Source organism: Egretta garzetta, unplaced genomic scaffold (genome assembly GCF_000687185.1).
Source record: "Egretta garzetta isolate BGI_Z169 unplaced genomic scaffold, ASM68718v1 scaffold473, whole genome shotgun sequence".
Taxonomy (NCBI): Eukaryota; Metazoa; Chordata; class Aves; order Pelecaniformes; family Ardeidae; genus Egretta; species Egretta garzetta.
This window is the reverse complement of record NW_009259319.1, coordinates 2,354,138-2,375,897: the sequence shown is the minus strand read 5'-3', so window position 1 is coordinate 2,375,897 and position 21,760 is coordinate 2,354,138. Positions and strand designations below refer to the sequence as shown.

The window sequence follows — 21,760 nt, the reverse complement described above, 5'->3', positions numbered from 1 at the left end:
TGCTGGAGTCTAGGGAGAGGCCAGACCTCACCGGGCAGATTTTCAGAAGTGCCAGGTCCCTTTACCCACAGAACTGTTTCCCACCAGATGCGCGTTTCCTTTCCCCTAATTCATTTCACATCACTTCAAGATGGTAACTGTTGTATTAAAAAGCTTGGAGAACTGAAATGCAGGATTTTGCAAGAGGGTGATTATGGAGGCTGACGGAAACCAGGATGCAAACAAAGTCAGAAGTCTTACAGCTGAAACGGGAGCCACTGTTTGCCCCATCCCTCTTAGCAGGCAACCACAACTTCTGAACAAAATTATCTGTGAACAATTTTGGCATGTATGCTAAATGGATTTAATTCAGTGCAACAGTCAGTACAACAGCCATAGATGGTCCTAGAGTTTCTCGTTCTGTGCAGCGTAGATGATTTTCATTTACATTCTGTGCCAATACAGCTAACTACAACAACTCAGGACATTGAGTAACTAATGAGGGAGATTAGGCTGTACAAACCAGGATAATCCGTTCGTCAGATGCTACCACCTTGATGAGCAGGAACTGTATGATACACGATGTAATGAATGTATGACGTGTCCTGACCGGTGCTGGATCTGCTGCTCTCTAGCAAAGGCCAGGCTGTGATCAAAGCCTTTCCCGTGGTCCTAAGTATTTTAATCCCTGTGTGGAATCTTTCATGCCTAGTAAGAGTCAAGCTCATGCTGAATCCTCTTCTTCAGTGGGATCTGTTAACAGGGACTCTGCCTTCTGCCCAGCCTGCTGCTCTCAAGCAAGCTACAGGCACGCATATCTACAAGGCTGCTCTATTTCTGCTGAATTTATTAAACTCACCCAATACATTCAAAAACTACTGAGGGAGAGGAGGGATAGACATATACAGTAAGACTGTGCAATGGCATCAGCCTGATTTCCCTAACAAATTCTGGGTGGTATTTTTTTTTTTTTTTTTTTAGAGCAGAGTCTTCACGTATGAAATTAACGATGCCAAACCATTACCTGGAGCAAAGAGTCTGAAAATTAAAGTCCCTGGAGCCAGATGACCTGCACCCTGTTCCTTGCTACAGCACAAACTTCCTATGGTCATTTTAAGAGGTCACTGATACTGTGCTTTAGTTTCTGCATTTGTATAATGGAGCAAGTATTTCTATACACCGCATCCACAGTGTTTTGTACTAAGGTCAGTCATGCTTTCAGGAGGAAGTATCAGTGACACGTACAGCACGGCTGATTCATTTTCCAACAGCTAATGATGTGGTAGATCCACCTTAGCAATCAACTACATTATCTCACTTTAATTTTCCAGCTCAAAGCATAGCACGGATTATGGGATGCCATGTTGGGTAGGCAGTAACCACTTAGAAGCAAGAGAAAAAAAACCCACCAGTGTATGTGTCAACTTACGTTTAACATAGGGAGAGAAACAGAAAACTATGGCTACACCTGTACTAGCAAGGAGCAGATCGACCTGTAGCATGGAGGAGTTGGTGCCAAGGATGAGAAACCTGTGACACACTGGGGGGGGTGGAGGGAACAGGAGCGGGAAAAAGGGGTTATTTCAAAACACCTTACAGTTCTGCTCCCATGAACTGAACACCCATTCGTGGTCAGAGCCTGTTAGGCGAGCTTGTGGAGTACACCCTTTCAGCTCAGTTTCATTCAAAAGGAATCCAGCTCTGGGACGGAAACAACCCTGTGATATGCACCCAAACACACAGAAGCGAGGACAACCAGGAGACTCACTTCAAGAGCATGCTCCTGATCTCAGCTGGAGGATGGGGCTGGGTGCACCCTGCACGGGCCAGCCTTCTTCCAGGACTGTCTGCTATTTGGCTCTAAGGTTAACGCAGGGCAGGATTGAAAGTAAGCCACAAGCACTCCTCATTTAGCAATTTGCTGGGCTTCTCCTTCACAGAGCATATTTTGTTATTTTACAGTAGGCCCTGGGGCTTTGGGGTTTTTTGTTTGAGGGTTTGTTTGTTGTTTTTTTTCTTTTGCAGCTCGCAACTTTATGTGTGAGGGGGAAAAAAGCATAACAAAGAAGGTGATGTATTTCCCCCAACCAGCAAAGCCAGAAATACAGAAAGAGCACAGACAGCTTAGGAGGACCCAGTCTTAAAGGCTAGCAAATAAAATGCAAAAAGAAGGAGAAGGAGAAAAAGCAAGTTTACAGTTCTGAACCTATGGGATGGAAGTAAAGTATAATCCAGGTCTGGCTCATCCACCGAACATTTTGACTCACTTTCCAGCTAGGATAAACCTGTGTGTGAATAGAACAAAATGGCATCTAACAAAAATTAGGATCGGACAACATAAGCTGAAGTATCTGAAAACAATTGACTCTGTTTACTCTAAAAAACTCCTCCCATTGTAACTAGAAAAGAATTGACAAGTTAAATTGCAGGTTCAGAAGCAAAAAATATTCAGCGAATCAGTGATTCCCCCTTTTTTTTCTTTTTGGTAACATACAAGCAAGGGAGGGGAAAAGGGAGAACTGAACCATTAGGTCAGCTTACTCAACCCTGGATTATTCTCTGCTCTTTGCTCATCCTTACGGCTTGGGTTTTTTATTTTGGTTGGTTGGTTTAGCCTAACCACATGAAGGCTGAGAGAGGATAGCTCTGTCTGAAGGACAGACAAGTGCTGAGACTATGAAAAGATCAAACACACAAACCTGTGAAAACATAAGCGTCAAATGGGAGGTCAGTTCCTACTTATTGAAGGACTGAAGTTTGAAATAGCCTTCTAAAGAGCAATTTGGCGAGGAACTTAGGACTTGATAAATCTTCAGAAGATACGGTAAAAGCAAGCCTTTGAACTTCAGATAGGAACCAAGATGTCTTACGATCTGATGGGAGATGTGCTTGCCATTTACATCATAGCCTCACACTTACTGGCTTCTGACAGGCACCTGCAGGGTTCAGAAAGCAATTCTTGTTCCTCCCTTGTGCATAATTCAGCATCATTGTCCATAACTTCCAACTATAGAATCTCTGTCCTCAATTTTTCTGAATGTTGGACATCAACTGCAAGGTAAGGCTTTGATTTGGCAGGCAGGGGAAGGGCTTTTTCATTTTCATTGTGGATGGTATATGCACCTGAATATCATATGGGAAACAAACAAATGTACTGCCTTTGCCAGAGTAACATACTTGGCCTCTTTTGCCCTCTTCCTGTGCTACTTTGTATGGTGAGTTTTGGTCCTCTGCTGACAGCCGGCATTTGCTACTGCCAAGAAGCATTTTTGTGTGAGTATACAGCTTAGGTGACCAGCAGACACTTCTAGACGAAAACATCTTTCATCACCTGCAACTGCAGAGGGAAGAGTTACAAAGAAAATGATCCTTTCTGGCTCTTCCTTTCCCTAATTAAGAGAACCTATATTCAATTCATTAAAGCCATCTGTATTACAATTACCTTACTGTGAAAGCTCTGGATCAGCTTTCCTCACCCAAAACTTCATCTTTTTTGATGTTGTTTGTTACTGATTAGGCCTAAATCTAAAATTTCAGCTCTCTGAAGCGTACGCTGCCTTCAAGTGACCACTGTGCCTGACTATAAAGATCTTTTGAAATTACAATGGCAATGTTCTTCGAAGTCTTCCATTCTCTAGCTGCCTTTACGAAGGATCTTGTCATACTTCTCTCACCCTTGGTGTATTCCTCTCACCCTCGGTGTATTCCTCTATTTTTTAAAAATTGTCCATGCAATAGGAAAGAGACTTCAAAAGCATTAAGGAGAAAACTAATTTGTGCAACTTTCTTGAAAAAGTATCTGTTGCTTACTTCTTACAAGGTCTTCCTAACTACTTTTATGCTATAAACTGCTATGTTTTCACAGAGTTAATAGCATGACTAACTGCATTTTCTAGGAACTGAGTAAATAACGTCTCCTGCATCATCTAGTTTAAGCCTTTTCTTCACTATTACCCAGGACCAGAATTTAAAGGCTTGGCTGGACCAGCCTTCCACAGAAAGAAAGAGAATGAAACATTTTGATATTTTGTTTAAGGTATGATTCTTACTGACAGGAAGATTGAAGTCTAAAGCTGCAGCAGTCACATTTAACTATTTATACTCCTTTTTCTGTTGAGCTTACCAACAAGTATTGCAGTAACCCTAAAGGAAACAGATATATAGACTCAGACAGATGTTCTCCAAAACATATTTTTAATGTAATCTGCATTTGGAGCCTAAAGAGAGAGCAGAGAAATATGCTTGTTATTCCTTTTTTACATTAGTGTTAAAGCCAAATTACTTCACGTAAAAAAGAAACTGCAATATTTCCATACACGAAGCTAGCCCTGCATAGGAAGTCTTTGTGATAGGATGGAACAGAAATACGACGTTAGTTTAAACCAAACCAACAACAGCTTTTCATTCTGCCCTCACTGAGGGGTCAACAGTTACTTTCGCACTCGGAGCCGAGAGACCAGCAGTCTAGATTGCCTCCCATCAATTTCCCCAAAATTACTTTGAAGCATTAAATGCCAGTTGGCTTCCCTGTAGCCACTGAAGATAGAAATTAGTGTTTAGTCTACTTACGTTTCGTAACAGTTTAAAGTATAACAGGCATTCCACTCTATGTTTCAAAGCACGAGGAAGCTATTTCAAGAGCAGTCATGTCCTGCCACTGTCACCTTGCAGTGGATACAAAACTGAGGAGAGGCATGTTTTTTCCTCATAAGGTCTTTATCTTTTTATAAATCCTCCTGTAAGGATTCTGCTATAGCACTCTATTCCTTTTCTAAAGTAGTGTTTTGTAAAAATGGAAAGAGGTTAATTTTACCCAGCTGCAAAACAGTCATTAAAAGAGAGCTCTCTGGGGACTTGGGAAATACACAAAATTACTTCCTACCCAGGGACTGTTGTAAAGTATATATGGAAAACTAACCACACTGTTGCCTTGCATTTCGGAAAGTGTCTTTACACTGCACTTAACAAACAGAACAGAGACACCACAGACAGCTGGAACCTTGTTACCAGCATAAGTGATACAAAAATAGGAATACAATTTTAGAATTTGGTAAGAAAAGCTTTTTTTTTTTAGAAGAAAAAGTTTTTTTTTTTTTTTTTTTTTTAAATGAGAATACTCTTCATCTTCCGTTTGAACTATTTCAGTTAAAACTCACAACAATTATAAGAAAATATGCTTTGAGCATTTATCCCCTACCCACAAAATACAGCTTCAGAGGTCTTAACAAGCAAGGAGGTTACCAGTGTATTTGTCTCTAGGGCGTCAGACCTGTAAACTGTTTAATCAATTTTAAAACCTGTTTCACCCCTGCAGGGCATACAATTTTTTTTCTGCAGTGTTCTCAATATTTTTCTGCCGTGGTGGTAGCTCAGAAACAGTACATTTAATCGAAAAAAAGCCCAAAGAGGAAGAAAAGAACAGGAAAAGAATGAGTTAAAACCATGACAAAACCAAAACAGTTCTTTGTGTTCTGAATTAGTTCCTTGTCCTTACCACAGCTTGAGTCCAGCTAGCAACACTACTGCATTTAGCATCAAAGTGTTTCACTAAAATAAACTTATTCCCACCTCTGAATAGTAACAAGAATAAAAAAAAATCTGGTCCAGAAATTTGGTGTCTGTACAGAAGTGGAGACAAAACTGAATCAGGGGCCGAGGGGCCAGAACTGCTACTACCCATCAGCACAGGCCCTAGTGGCACATGCATCTCAGACAGGGCCTGCTGTCCCAACCCTCCCTCTCCATCGGCAAATCCTGAACTAATCCCTATCACATTACCCAGCACAGGCTCCATACCAATTTGTTTTAAAATCAAGAAAAATTAAAGAGAGTAATGTAAATGCACAGGGCTAAACAGAAAGTGGTTATTAAATGTGTGAACTCATCCTCCAGGACACCTAAGTCCAAGTAGCTGGCAAGTTAAGAGTTCAGCAGATAGCCTCATTACCATGACAAATTAAACTCTGCATGGAGGTGATAGTCTTAAGGACTAATGCATGTTGGTAGATATTTAGACAGAACTACATACAATAAATCAGTATGTCCTACTAAACTGGTCTGTTTTTAAAGAGTAGCTAAACAGAATAAGCCTTCCGTGCAGCAATTTTCACTAGGTTTACTCATACTTAATGGTGATACGCTTTCTCTTCTGGGGGTGTTTTCCACTCAAACATTTCCTAACAATTAACAATTTTTAGATTATATTTCCGGATTAATAATGCCCAACTAATTTTAAAAAGGATATTTGACAGTTGTAAAGACAGAAATTTAAACTAAACCCACTAAAGAGCAATACAGATTCCAGACCATAAAACTCTAAAGATCTAAATCCCTTTCCCTGTGACCTATAGAAAAAGAATTATTTTCATGACTTGAAGTATAATGTGGATAATTTCTAGCATGGTGTGATTTTTTGATTATCCCAACCTACAGAGTAGTAGGAAAGCAAAAAAATAAAAAAAAAATAAAAAATCAACAATCAAAGTACATGTTCTCACAAATGACAACAGGTATCATGTGTTTTAATCCCGACAAATCAGAGAAATTCAGCCAATTGAATAGAATTTTACTCCTGTGTATTTGCAAGAGATATTAACAGGGTTTCCTTGTTCTCATAATTTCCTACAATGTAGACATGGCATGGGACAAACAGGTGAAAAGTTGCTTCAAAATACAGAGTCTGAAAGTGTCAATACACAAACAGCAGTGCTTTCAGCATAGTTTGTTTAAAAACATCCCCATATTTTTCACATGAATGGCTAAGCTAGTACGCACCACACTGTACACTAACAGGAACTCCAAAACATCCCCAAAGCAAGGAAGAACTATTATTATATGCTCCAAGACACATTCTTCCTCAGCATAATTCACAAATGACAAAAATGTTCCAACATCAACTTAAAAAATAAAATATTAAGAAAGACCCTTCTAAAGCAACTTTACCTTTATCTAATTAATTTGGCTTCTAAATATCTCTATCACTGACAAAGGCCTAAATCAACTTGTTGACTTTCTGCAGCAAGAGCCCCATAGGTACGCTTACTGCCCACCACTGAAATGAAACATCAAGTCAAAAATTTCCAGTAAGCTAGACCACTAAACTTGTAAGTAAACTGTATTCTATCCAACAGAAGTGAATTTCACTTTAAGACATTTGCAGGGCTAATGTGCCATAATAAATTCTACTATTAATCAACAGTAAAGTGCTGAATTATATTAATTACCTGAATCGCACTCACATTTATGATCTTCATTTACAGATTTCTTATCAAGTCAAAAGAGCCCTTTCTGTTGTAAAAGCTAAGCTGTTGTGCAAATATTATAAAAATAGGTACTTTAATTAGGAGCTATATACACAACAGAACTTCCGCTTTTTGTTAAGTATAGCTGACATAGTAGAGATGAAAAATCCATGCAAGTATTTAGAAAGATACTTAAAATGAAGAAAAAAGGACACTGCTATAGAACTTTCAATACCCTGGCACACAGCCACTTACTATATTAGATGATGTCTAGATCTGGACTGATAAGCATCATGCCACCAACATGCTTTAGTTTCTTTTGTAGCTAAAGTTGATTTGTAAATTTAAAACTACAGCATACATTTGATCTATTTCTCGTTAAAGTGTATCATTAAGTTTGAGGTTCAACTTTGAGCAAACTTCACATCTAGTCACATAACCAGCACAAGCAACACATTAGTGCAAAGGGGAAGGTGCCAGTTGTACGTAATGAGGACTCTTCCCCTAACTGCACGATGCAATAAAACGATTTTCAGATTTAAAGTTCAAGTGGACTGCGATGAGAAAAAGCAAGGTTTTCTTCTCCCAAATTTAGGACAAATTTCCAGAGGATCAAAAGGAAAGCAAACTCAGTTACAGCAGTCAAAAAAGTCAAACCTAAGTTTGGAGAGCTGATAAGTAACTCCAAAATTCATCATGCTATGAAGACAGCATTCTCCAAAGAGCTCCAAACAAACTGCGAAACAAAATTTGCATTTAAGTTGAAATTGGCCAAGTGCTGCATAGAAATATGCTCACACACAACAGTCATGTTTAAGCCAGTGCATAGAGAAGATAAAAGCACTTATGGTAGTTGCAAATGTTAACAAGTCCATACAACTCATACAGTTTAGCAATGAGTCCATAGAAAAAGAACAGAGTTAAGAGTAGAAATGCTCAAGCAAAACCAAAAAAAAAGAAAAGATGACCTTCCAACTGTATAAAATCCACATAACAGTTATAGCAAAAAGACATCAGTGGAAAACACTCAACTCAGTCCCAAACACCCAACAGGCAAATAAGACCAAAATAGACAAGCCTTTGGCAGACAATTTTAAGAGTCTAAATATGGCATTACATTTCTAAATAATCCACAAAATATATTATATGGAATATTCATATTAAATACTGGGTAACCAACTCTGCAGATTTGATGCTAACAACGCTTTAGCCAATGAGAGCAAGATGGAGCAAGCTAAGGAAACGCTGGTGTATCACAACAGTGCTCAAGAAAAATACCGTCACCAAGTCGTGCTTCAAAAACAGTACTCTGGGACTCCACACTATCATCTATGGAGCAAAACAAAGTTCTCTAGTTTTTCAGGGATGTGCCCTGCATAGTCTATGTTATGATTCACTATTACACGAGCAGCAAGACACTGCAACGTAGTATGATTTATGGGCTGAATTAAATTTTTTGCTATTTCCTTCTCATCCAGCAAATCACTAGCAGTTTGTTTATGCGAGTTTGTGGCATCAAAGTGTGAACCTGACTTGATAAGAAGATTCATGATGTCTGGATGGTTGTTCAGTGCAGCAATGTGTAATGGACTGTTGTTATCAGAGTCTCTGACATTTACATCAGCACCACATTCCACCAGGATAGCAGTAACTTGTAGAGAGGGAAATTTACAAACTGGGTAGCGACCCACACATGTAGTATTATTGTCAACAGCAAGGTGAAGTGGACTGAAGTTATTCTTCCCCCTAGGCTGAAGCTTAAGAAACCTGTAAATAGTCTGTTTCTTAAAATGCTCCTGTTCTGAGCTGCAAGGTACTTTCTCCAACAAGCAAATTAAATGCAAAATGATGGAAAGGGCTTTGTTCAGCTGTATTGGATCAGGAGGACACTGGGTTTGTTTCATGGCCCGTTCTATTTCAAGAACGCTTTTGCACAGTATACCCATGAGATCATCAAATGTGACAGTAGTGCCTAGCAGGCCTTTTGCCCTATCCTGCAGCATGAAGGAGAAAAGTTCAGCAAATGATAGTAAACTGCTGGCTGTCATAGGGCTCAGTGGATCAAGATTGTTCTGCTGCATGTCCAAAGCATATTTCCATAAGTTGATGCAACGCTTGAAGTTTCCAGAGTCTGCATAGACAGCACCTCTGTACCTAATATAGTAGGATGTATCTGGGTGAGAAGGGCCAAGAATACGTTCTCTAATTAATAGTGCCTGCATTCTCATTTCATCAGGGTCTGCAATAAGATTTTCTAGCTCTTCTGAGCTGTTTACCTCTTTAGCATAATCATATGCCATAATTAGTGTTTGTGGCACAGGTTTGCTCAGGATATTAGTCCTATCACTGTATCTCATTTCCATAGCTCGCTTCCAGTATTTCAAAGCACCAAGCAGATCTCTCTTTTTGTCCACAAATGTTGCTCCTAGAAGTTCCAGGGCATTTATGCGCTCAGCCTTACTGGTCTGTACATGCTGGGTCAAAAAGTCCACGATGTTTGTGTGGCCCGTCACACTAGCTGACAGAAGGGGAGTCATTCCATAACCATCCTTTTCCATTTTAGCACAATACTTGAGAAGCATCTTCATGATCTCCAAACTTCCAGATTCTGCACAGTCATGTAACGCAGTGTTTCCTGCAAGAGAAGAAACACAATTACACAGATGGTACTGAAATTGTAGTCCAAATGCCACCACACTAATAGTTAAAAAAAAAAAAGTAATTAAAAAATAGTTTACAAAACATTAAGTTACAAAAACAACTGTTTTGACATCTATGGACTATGAAAGGCTTAGATAACGAGTAAAAATATCTAAGATTTGATTAAATATCAATGCTGCCAGGCAGTTACACAAATCAAAATACTTGATATTATTGCCTGAAGGAAGTAAACAGGTTTTAAAGACTTTTTTTGTCTCATTATTCAAAAAAAATAGAATTGAAACTGAATTCTCCACTACATAAAAGCACAGGAACAGGCAATTCCATTGTGTCAAAAGTCAAGCAAGCGGGACAGAAGACCAGCTGACCAGGGAACTCCTCATGCAGCTCAAGAAGAAAAATGAATTGTACTATCTCTGGAAGCAAGGTCAGGCTTTGCAGGAAGATTAAAGAGCTGTGATTAGTATATAAAGGGAGAAGATACAAAAGGCCAAAACTCGATTAGAGCTGAAATTGGCTAGTGCTGTACTAGACAAGAAAAAGGGCTTTAAGTACATTAATAGCAAGAGGAAGTCTAAAGAAAACAATGAGCAGATACTTGTTGAAGATAGTCACCTGACTAATAAGGATGAAGAAAAAGTGGAGGCATTTGATGCTTTTTTTTGCCTCAGCCTTTAATACTGATAGACCTTGGGCTGCCCGGTCCCTGGAGTCAGAGGACCACAAGTGCAGGAACAGTGACTTTCCATTTGTGGACACTGAAATTGTAAGGGACCACCTGTATCAGCTGATGTTCATGAGTCCATGGGGCCTGATGGGATTCATCCCAGAGTACTGGTGGGGCTAACAGATGTTATGGCAGGACCCCTCTCGATCAGTCTTGGGAATCTGTGGAGGTCCTTGCTGTCTGGATGCTAGCTAGTGTTATTCCAGTTTACAAGAAGGGTGTGAGGGAAGACCAAGGGAACTACTGACCTGTTAGTCTAACCTTATTTCCTGGAAAAATTATGGAGAAGATCATTTTTGGTGCTGTTGAAAGGCATTTAAAGAACAGCACAACCATCAGGCACAGTCAGCACAGGTTCACAAAGGGAAAGCCCTGTTTAACTAATTTGACATCCTTCTATGATAAGGTCATCTGCCTACAGGATGAAAGGAAGACAGTGGATGTAATTTTTCTGGATTTTAGAAAGGCTTTTGACATTGTCCCTCACAGCATCTTTCTGGACAAGGTGTCCAACTGTGGGATGAGCAGGTACATGGTGCACTGGCTGAAGAACTGGCTGAAGGGCAGAACTCAAAGGGTCGTAGTGAATGGGGCTACATCTGGCTGGCAACCAGTCACCATCAGTGTTCCTCAGGGTTCAATCCTAGGGCCAGTTCTGTTCCATATATTCATCAATGATCTGGATGCAGGAGTTGAATCCACCCTTAGCAAATTTGCTGATGACACCAAACTAGGAGATGCTGTTGACTATCTCATGGGATAAGAGACCTTGCAGAGGGATCAAGATAGATTGGAACATTGGACAACTGGCATGACGTTTTAACAAGAACAAATGCTGGATTCTGCACCTGGGATTGAGTAATGTCAGGCACAAGTATAATTGGGGAGAGGAGTGGCTGGAGAGCAGCCCTGCGGAAAGGGATCTGGGGGTGCTGGTCGGCAGCAGGCTCACCATGAGCCAGCAGCATGCCCTGGCAGCCAAGAGGGCAACCTGCATCCTGAGGAACATCAAAAACAGCACAGCCAGCCAGTCAAAAGAGGGGATTGTCCCCCTGTATTCAGCATTGGTGCAGCCTCACCTGGAGTGTTGTGTGCAGTTCTGGGCCCCACAATTTAAGAAGGACAGGTCTTTGAATGCATCCAGAGGAGGGTAACAAACTGGTGGAAGGGCTGGAAGGCATGTCCTGTGAGGAGCAGCTCACAGGAGTTTGTGTAGTTTGGAGAAAAGGAGGCTGGCAGGCAACCTCACTGCTCTCTACAGCTTCCGGAGGAGGGGACGCGGAGAGAGAGATGCTGATCCAGGGATAGGACACATGGGAATGGCTCAAAACAGTGTCAGGGGAGGTTCAGACTTGACATTAGGAATGATTTCTTTACCAAGAGGGTTGTCAAACACTGGAACAGGCTTCCTAGAGAGGTAGTAACTGGCTCAAGCCTGTCAGTGTTTAAAAGGCATTTGGATGATGCCCTTAATTATTTAACTTTTGGTCAGCCCTGAAGGGGTCAGGCAGTTGGACTAGATGATTGTTGCAAGTACCTTCCAACTGAAATAGTCTGTTCTATTCTATAAGGGATTTTTGCATCTGCTTTAAAGTATGAAACAGAAACTTCAGCTTGCTATCTCCACATTGCTACATTTTTCCTTCTTGCCTTGTCAAATTTGCCTTCCCCTATATCTCCAGCAATGATTAAAAAAATAAAAACGGTATGAAAATTAAAGCTGGGCTAACTCAACATTGGCTTTGTTTGCCTCTACACTGTACCTCTTCATCTCTCCGTCTATCAACCCTTTTGATTTACATGTTTTGAGGCAACAATTGCACACAACAAAAAATACAATCTATCACAACAGGCCCTTCATCTCAGCTGGGGCCTTTGAGACTGCCAGTATAGTCTGAGGGAGCAGGATATTTTGTCGAGCACATGTATATACCCAGACAAACTATTCTCAATGCTTTCTTAGGTCTTTATCCTGAAGTCTCACATTAATTCCTCTGCTCCTCTGGTTAGAATTCCCAAAGTCAAGAAGAAAAAAATGCCTTTGATACACAACACACAGCCATCTATCTTAATCAGAATCACAGAAAGGCAAGGGTTGGAAGGGACCTTGGGAGATCACCCAGTCCAACCCCCCTGCTCAAGCAGGTTCACCTAGAGCAGGCTGCACAGGACATCGTCCAGGAGGGTTTCGAATATCTCCAGAGAAGGAGACTCTACAACCCCTCCGGGTAGCCTGTGCCAGTGCTCTGTCACCCTCTTCCTCACATGTGCCTGAGATCTGTCTTTAAAGCTAAACACTGTACAGAAATAACTTAAAACTAAAATGGAAGTAGTCTTTCCGCTAATACATTCTTTCTGCCAAGAACATATTGTTTACACTCTCTAAAATACGATAAACTCAAAAGCAGAACATGAGGTTAGTACATGTATATAAGGAAAAGAGATTCATATTAAATATTAGAAATAGAAAATTTGTTCCATTTTCATTTCAATTATAAGAACCTGATGTAGGTCTATACAAATAATTTTGAGTTCTTCTATCTTTTACATATGTGACTTTATAGCACACTTATGTTCTAACAAGACACAACAGGAAGACATAAAGTTGAAAAAAAACACAAAAGCAAAATTCAGAAATATCTGGTCAAACCATAATGACTGTCCCCTATATTCAATACCCACTCGTCGCCAGCAGAACCAGATACCTTAGATCCACAACGTAGACCTCTGTTCTGAGCTTTGAATTAGCAGATTGTCACATAGTAGTTTGCTTTTATCTTCTGTTGACAGACCACTGAGACAAGAAAATGTCACCCAATGCTTTCACAAGTTTTGGTATGCAGAAAAAGTAGCATGTAGAAACTCAAGGTCTGTTTAGATGAAAATTTTCTAATGGGCACCAGGCATTTTGCCTTGGTTTCCCCACTAGTATCCTAATCACCCCCTCCTCACACTTTCTCTTCTAATCTTTCACTTCTCAAAACTTCACATGTAAATTGGTCTGCTGCTTCTTCCTCAAACCTGTTTGTGGACCATCTGAAGAAGAACTGACAGCACATCTCTGGGCCTCTTTGTGCTGCCAATTCCAGCAAGCAGAAGAACAGCAGTAAGAAGGAAGGGCAATTATTCAGGACAAACTGAGTCTTAATCCTGGCTTACCAGATACCAAAATTTAACTGACACACTAATCAAATTCATACAAAAGATGTGGAAAAAGTTATTTTTCAAAAGCTTGTGACTCAAGTTTAACAGATTTTTGCAATTATAGTAGAGCTATGAACACATTTTGTCCCCTCAACCAGTATTTGAAGTGTAAGTTCAAAACATTAAAAAAAAAAAAAAAAAACCACAGAAAATATCAGATTGTTTCATTAATACACAGTGAACTTCAGTCACAAAATATTCCTTTCCTGAAACATTTCTGAATAGTGGCCAGTGATTTTACAATCATTTACTAACAAGTAAGCTGAGGAAGATGCCCTGACACAAAGTGGCACCTGATATTATCTGTTAGATTAAGATTCACAAAGCTAAATCAGTTCATACGATGGCAAGTGAATTTCAATCTTTAATACCTTAGGCAATTTTTATTGCTAATAGAGCACATTAAGTCAGGTACAGGTTTGTCCACGCTACAGTCTTTACCAACAAAATTTCCAATCACAGAAACAGAGATTTAATGAAATATAGGTGAAGTTTCGGAAATACGGCATGCACAGTTTATCAACTGTAATTCCCTCTGCCCTTATCACACATTACAGACCAGAAAACTGTCAATACCTCAATATTGAGGAGCATAACACCTTTAAATTTCTAAGATGGAAAGGCATCAAAAGCAGACAAATGTACAAACTTGCCAATACACACATACTCTAAGTCTTCTTGCTATGCTGGAGAAAGTTTAGTTAAAACACAAGTACAAGAGCCCATCCAGAAATGAAGACTGGCTGGTTCCTCAGACCATCTGCACTCAGCAATGAAGGCAAAACCAGATGCATCTGGGTGTTGGCTGAGCCACCAGTTAATACAGCCATTTCAGGGTGTATTCAAGTCCGTCCCTCACAGTAGAGCTCTGAAACGCTGGAACTGGCACCTACTTTCTACCTCCAGGTCAGTATTTTATGATATTTAAAAATTTGTAACATAAAAGCGTATTAAAGACAAATAAACCAAAAGGTATTAGTAACACCAAAGTTCTTACTATTGCTTCACAACTATTAACATACATTTTGCTGGCTTTGACAATAGAATCAGTGGCAGCTATTCATGTTACACATTGTAGATCCATTGTCATATAATGCTGCTCTTGACACTCTTATCAATTGGTAGGCATATATGCTATGACACACTAATACGGAAAAAATCCACACAAATTAAGCCTGGCCTTTGTCTGGGTAAATTCAGACCCATTCCAACAGCCTGTACGTCATTAATTTATGATGCAGCTATGCAGAACATGTGGAAATACACTTAAGACTCCGGGGATTTTCACTACTCTGTCCAACTGGATGTCCTTCATTTGACAAAAAAACAAAAACAACAAAAAAAAAAAAGTGGTTTTTTTTTTTATTTGTATTACAAATACTGACTTAAGCTTGAACAGCTGTTACTGGCAGCATATCAGTAGTAGTCTAATTTTTTAGCTACTTATATTGTAGTAGCCCTTAGAGTTAAAATAAACAGTTATTTCAAGCCATGCACAAACTTATAAGGGAAGGTCATCACTGCTAATTTGTAGTGGCTGCACCTCACTTAAATTTGATTGGATGGTACAGGTACAGCTGTGGGAAAGATACGTTGTAAAAAAAAAAAAAAACAAACAAAAAACCCAAATAAAAACAAACCCCCAAGAGACTCAAAAAAAAACCCAACCCAAAAACCAAAACAAGTTTCCATAGACTAGAAGTGGGCACAGGTGGACAAACGGTCAAGAGCTGCCAACTTAAAAAACCATAAAACCCAACCTTAAGAAATAACAAGATTACCAGCCATCTACCCATAACAAGTATCAAGTGTTAAATTTAAAGAACTTGAAAGAAAACATGGCAGTGGCCTTAGCATCTAATTCAAAGTCTAGGTTCCACATAGTGGCCAGGAATTGAACAGTTCAAGTAAGTATGGCAAATCAATCATTATTCTGTGAATTAACTAACTCATCTGTTTAAAAACACTATGTTGTCTATAGTGATAGGAATAAACAGTGGCTGAACACAACTCAGCAGTTAATTCATTTTTTGTAACATTATTTATTCAGTAACAAACTAAAAGTCAACATTATAGCTACTGCTGTACTAAAAGGAAAAAGGCTGAAAATAAGTAATTTGAAAGTCATTCACTTTGATAAGCAGTTCTCCAAGGGACACAGGAAGATGTTGGTAAAATCAAAGTATTTCTTTTAAAGATCTGAATGATTATTTCAAAATAGGTTTCATTAAATTTTCTTAACCCATTTTTAACTCCAAAATGATCTGCAGGAATATAATCACATATAGAAGACAGCTAATATCACAATAACACAAAAGGCTCATCGTTCTTGCACAGAAACAAAATTGGACTGGGAATGTTTTGGTAGTCACTGTACTTCTCTGCTAGAAAGTGAGTGCCACTATACTGTATTGCTAATAGTGCTTACAAACTGTTCCTGCCTGTATAAAACTTTACTATTCCCATTACCTAATAACTTCCTCTAATTAAAAACAGCACAAAGACATTAAATAACCCCACCTCCAGTCCTTCCAAACCTTGCAAAAGCAAATCAAGGAAAAAGGTATGGTCAGTTGGCACCATAGCTTCATGTTTCATTCTTTTGTTACAGTCCACCATTAGAAGTGGTATGAACACTACACAAACACTTCACATATCACAGAACTAATTCTCTAACTATCCAGGGCCACCAGAAGCTTACGGGAGTGGGGGGTAGGCATTCAAATTCATAATGAGGCCATGTCTTTCTATGTCAGAAGCAAATAATTCCCAAAATAGACTGGTAGATCGTGACATGGGAATGAACAAAAATGAAGCAATGACACAGAAAGTGATTTGACTTTATTTCTAACCAATTAAGTACATCCACTTCCTAATACTTAAAAAATGTCTCCTCAAATTTCTGGGTAGTAAAACTTACACTACAATTTAGTATCAATCTGATTGCATATCCAAGATCTTTAAACAGAAGAGAAAAAAGATCTAATTTAAACAACTGACAGGCATGTAAAATTAAACAAATGTATTTATTTTTGCAGCCTTACAGATTAAATCAATCACCTTCCTAAAGTGAAGTTGTTCATGTAACAACTGATTTTTTTTTTCTAACTGAGCACCTGAAGTAATTAAGTCTTCCAAGAGTTTCACTAATTTTTAAAAAATGCATTGCTACATACCTACAAATATGCACAGTGCACAAGAAAACTGCAAAAAAATACACCCCAGGCTTAGTATGCATCACAAAGGAAAACTAAAGGTATGCCTTCCTTTTAAGAAGAAATTAAGTAAAAATCGGAAAGAATTGCTAATCTCAACAAGTTATTTTAATCTAGTTTCCATATTCTGTAATGGAATAATGGCTCTCCTGCTCACCGAAGTACTTCAAGAGAAATTTTACTATCGAGATTACCAATAAAAAGCATGCTGTTAATTTAATTCCAACATAAACTCCTTTTTAGTTGAAATTCAAGAATTTATTCCTTTAAACTGTATCTTCCTTACTTTATTTACAGACATTCCTACTGAAGTTCAGTTTCCACGTAGCGTCACACACAAAATATCTACAAAATGCAGTGCACTGAGCCATGTAATACTGACCAAAAAAGGAAAAAACCCAGAAAAAACGGACACAGAACACTTTCAGAGCAAGGGTTTATTCACAAGAGGAAAAAAAAGAAAGAATAAAAAAAAGGAGCTTTGTTTGGTTTTTTGTTTGGTGTTTCTCCCATCCAAAATGAATCTCAGCAAGCAGACAAGTCAAAAAACCTCAGAAGAGAACAAACCTGTCAGACTCCTTAATGTTTACTGCAAGAGAAAATTAATTATTTTTAATGCATACTAAACCACACTGACCATAGAGCAAAGAGTGTGAATCTCTCTAATCCCCCTATTTCTGGGTCTGCCACACATGTAAAAGATTTTTTTCCCTTACCAGCAGGTTTGAGCGTTACACTTCCCAGTACCCCATATAAATGACAATATTGAAGTAGCACTAGCCCCTAATAGTACATATACATATAGTATTGCTATATGTATAGCCTCGATACAGTACCCATAGAGACTGACGTCTGTATGCTTCTGTACTTTCCAAAATGAGGAAGCAAAGTCAACAAGCCTTGTCCTTGACATTACTTTACAAAGCTATTCTAATCAAATGCTGTGCCAGTGGAATCTAAGAACAACAAGATTTTGAGTCATAGTGTTATTTTGCATTTCTAAAACACACGAGTCCCTCCAACTACTATAATAGTATGGAGGATCGCAAATGACAAAGAAACAGGGCTTGCCACAAAACATTCCTGTGCAGATCTCAAGAGACACCTAAAGGAACGCCTAGTCCAGCACTTCTTATGAAATTTTCTACTACTCAGGAGGAGAAAAATTAGTCTTTTGGCTAGCGGATGAGTCTGCTAACAACAGAAGAGGCACAGAGTTAGTGAAGACCATTAGTAAGAAGCACAAATACCACCTTGAGGAGAAAGGGCCTGCATACCAAGCAGCTGAGCAATGGAAAGACTTACAATCCATGTTCAGAAAAAATATCTGCCTTTCAAGTAGATATTTTGGAAAAGAATCCTTACTTCCTGCACCATTACCTTCAGACCATTCTGGCTATCAGCACCTTTAGCACTTTGTAATTTAACTCGCTAATTGCAGAAAGGAAGGGAATGAATCTCCACCATTGCAGCAAGTCTGGTGGAAGAGGATAAAGCGTAACACAAATTATCAAAATGTCCATTGCAAATTTTAAAAATGCAAGATCTTAGTGTCCTGTCTGGAGTTAGAACAGAAGATCCCTTTAAAATGGTCTGCATGCAAAATAATTTTATTGGGGTAATTATCTGAAATATTTTATTTTAAATATAAAATCCAACAAACACAGCCCCAAGTATATCCCCAAGAAAGGCAAAATCCGTAATTTGCAGGCCCAAAGACTGCTACGACTTGAATTACAGGAGTAAGCATTTCCCTCCCTGCACAGGGCAGCCAAACAAACACTGTGCACAGAAACACATTAGCGAAACACTGTATTCAATCCAGAGGTCTACTCTGAACATGGTAAGGGAGCACGACTCGTAACACCAGACCACTGGCAGGGTTTGCAATGCAGCAGGACAGAAAACTGCACTCAGCTGACACACAGAACAACCTCCTCATCCAGCACAAAGCTAGGTGTCTGCTTCACTTGAGGTTTAGTTCTAGGATTCTACCTCCTCCTGAAAAAACTCAGGTTTCTGCTACTCTACCATTATCCACACCATTTCTCCTTTTAAGAGCAGCATAAAAGCTGTAAGATCTTTATGGGTTAAGGGCAGGGGGGAGGATGTTGTTTGTTTTGGAGAGGACAAAAAAAAAACCAAACAAAAAAAAAAACCCAAACCCTTACCATTTGAGATATTATCATGTACTAGAGAAACTTATTAAGCTTTGTTATTTTTAATCTGCAGCTTCTTATACCAGGAGTAATACACAGAAGAAGCCTCTGAATTAGGAAGACGGTGGTGAATTAACTCACTTTGTAAGTGTTACTTTGGCTGCTTTTTGCTTTTCTACAAAAAAAAGAAAAATATCTACAGCTATCTTTGCTGTTTTCTACAATTCTAAGAGGAAAAAACCCACCCTTCTTATCCCAGGTATGAGCTTTTCCCCCTCACTAACACTGTTGATGTAACATAAAACAGTTTTTAAGAAATCCTTTGCTGACATTTGTGTTGCCTACGTGCTTCATAAAAGTTTGGGGAAACTGGAAGTTCAGATCTGTGAAACAGTAGAAACAAAGACAACTAAAAGCTCATACTTTAAATTCAGAACCACTGACCATCTTTCACAGCATAGCACTTACCTACCACAAACATCTTGCTATCTCCTTCTTCACCACCATCTCCTGCAAGACAGTGCCAGACCTAGACTTTACCTGGGTACAGCATCTTATCTGACTCACTCTGAAATCTTTATGAACATCTTCATCATCTCCTAGCTGTACTTCTGCACTTCCACAACTGTCTGTCAAGAACCTCTGCGCTCTGGATTTCCATAGTCCGAAAGACAGTTGCGGGATTCTGCCCATATTTTAGAAGCTGGATTTCACTGCATGTTTTCACCTCTCCTTTCATATCCTGCCTCAGTTGTCACCCTGACCTTTAGGTGCCTGTGAACTTACCTGTTTTCTCATCTCAAAGTATTTTGCTTTTTCCCTGGAACTGTCAACGCTTCAAAACATTTTTATCTTTCCCAGCTCTAGATTTTCCTGGCACATTTACTGAAGTTACATAGTTTTGTTCTTATAAGGAGTGTTGTAATTTTAAATGCATCACAATTTACAGTAGCTAAAGCTTTTACATCTTTCACAGAACAGTACGCTTCTCCATACATGGCCCAGGAAGGGGCCTATCTAAAAAGAGTTCAGATACAAAGATAGCAACTACTGCTTTTACTACTCAAGAGCACAGCACTCAAGTTCTCTGAATCTCCCTACTACCAGCACAGACACACCCTGTCAACTGTTTAATACACAGCCGGGAGAAGCAGAAACTTAAAATAATACGCAGAGACTTTGAGGTGGAGCATGACGATGTAGAATGAATCCTGTTGGGAACCCTCATTTTGAAATTAACAGCTACTGAGCATTCTTGCAAAACAAAGCTGTATTCAATCCAGAGGTCTACTCTGAACATGGTAAGGGAGCACGACTCGTAACACCAGACCACTGGCAGGGTTTGCAATGCAGCAGGACAGAAAACTGCACTCAGCTGACACACAGAACAACCTCCTCATCCAGCACAAAGCTAGGTGTCTGCTTCACTTGAGGTTTAGTTCTAGGATTCTACCTCCTCCTGAAAAAACTCAGGTTTCTGCTACTCTACCATTATCCACACCATTTCTCCTTTTAAGAGCAGCATAAAAGCTGTAAGATCTTTATGGGTTAAGGGCAGGGGGGAGGATGTTGTTTGTTTTGGAGAGGACAAAAAAAAAACCAAACAAAAAAAAAACCCCAAACCCTTACCATTTGAGATATTATCATGTACTAGAGAAACTTATTAAGCTTTGTTATTTTTAATCTGCAGCTTCTTATACCAGGAGTAATACACAGAAGAAGCCTCTGAATTAGGAAGACGGTGGTGAATTAACTCACTTTGTAAGTGTTACTTTGGCTGCTTTTTGCTTTTCTACAAAAAAAAGAAAAATATCTACAGCTATCTTTGCTGTTTTCTACAATTCTAAGAGGAAAAAACCCACCCTTCTTATCCCAGGTATGAGCTTTTCCCCCTCACTAACACTGTTGATGTAACATAAAACAGTTTTTAAGAAATCCTTTGCTGACATTTGTGTTGCCTACGTGCTTCATAAAAGTTTGGGGAAACTGGAAGTTCAGATCTGTGAAACAGTAGAAACAAAGACAACTAAAAGCTCATACTTTAAATTCAGAACCACTGACCATCTTTCACAGCATAGCACTTACCTACCACAAACATCTTGCTATCTCCTTCTTCACCACCATCTCCTGCAAGACAGTGCCAGACCTAGACTTTACCTGGGTACAGCATCTTATCTGACTCACTCTGAAATCTTTATGAACATCTTAATCATCTCCTAGCTGTACTTCTGCACTTCCACAACTGTCTGTCAAGAACCTCTGCGCTCTGGATTTCCATAGTCCGAAAGACAGTTGCGGGATTCTGCCCATATTTTAGAAGCTGGATTTCACTGCATGTTTTCACCTCTCCTTTCATATCCTGCCTCAGTTGTCACCCTGACCTTTAGGTGCCTGTGAACTTACCTGTTTTCTCATCTCAAAGTATTTTGCTTTTTCCCTGGAACTGTCAACGCTTCAAAACATTTTTATCTTTCCCAGCTCTAGATTTTCCTGGATTTTACAATATGAATAAAGTTTTATCTTCCAATATGAAAATCCAGTGGAAAAACACAAGGAATAGTTCAAGTAATTTAG

The 21,760-nt window shown here is 39.2% G+C and overlaps 1 protein-coding gene across 1 annotated transcript in view; it reads right to left on the bottom strand.

The window, feature by feature from the left end:
- Positions 1 to 6,919: 6,919 nt before the first annotated feature.
- The window catches only part of FEM1C (fem-1 homolog C), a 17,915-nt gene continuing 3,074 nt past the window's right edge, over positions 6,920 to 21,760 (bottom strand). The window contains 1 exon segment of the mRNA XM_009636559.2: positions 6,920 to 9,855. Coding sequence (XP_009634854.1) covers positions 8,546 to 9,855 — 1,310 coding nt within the window. The 3' untranslated portion in view covers positions 6,920 to 8,545.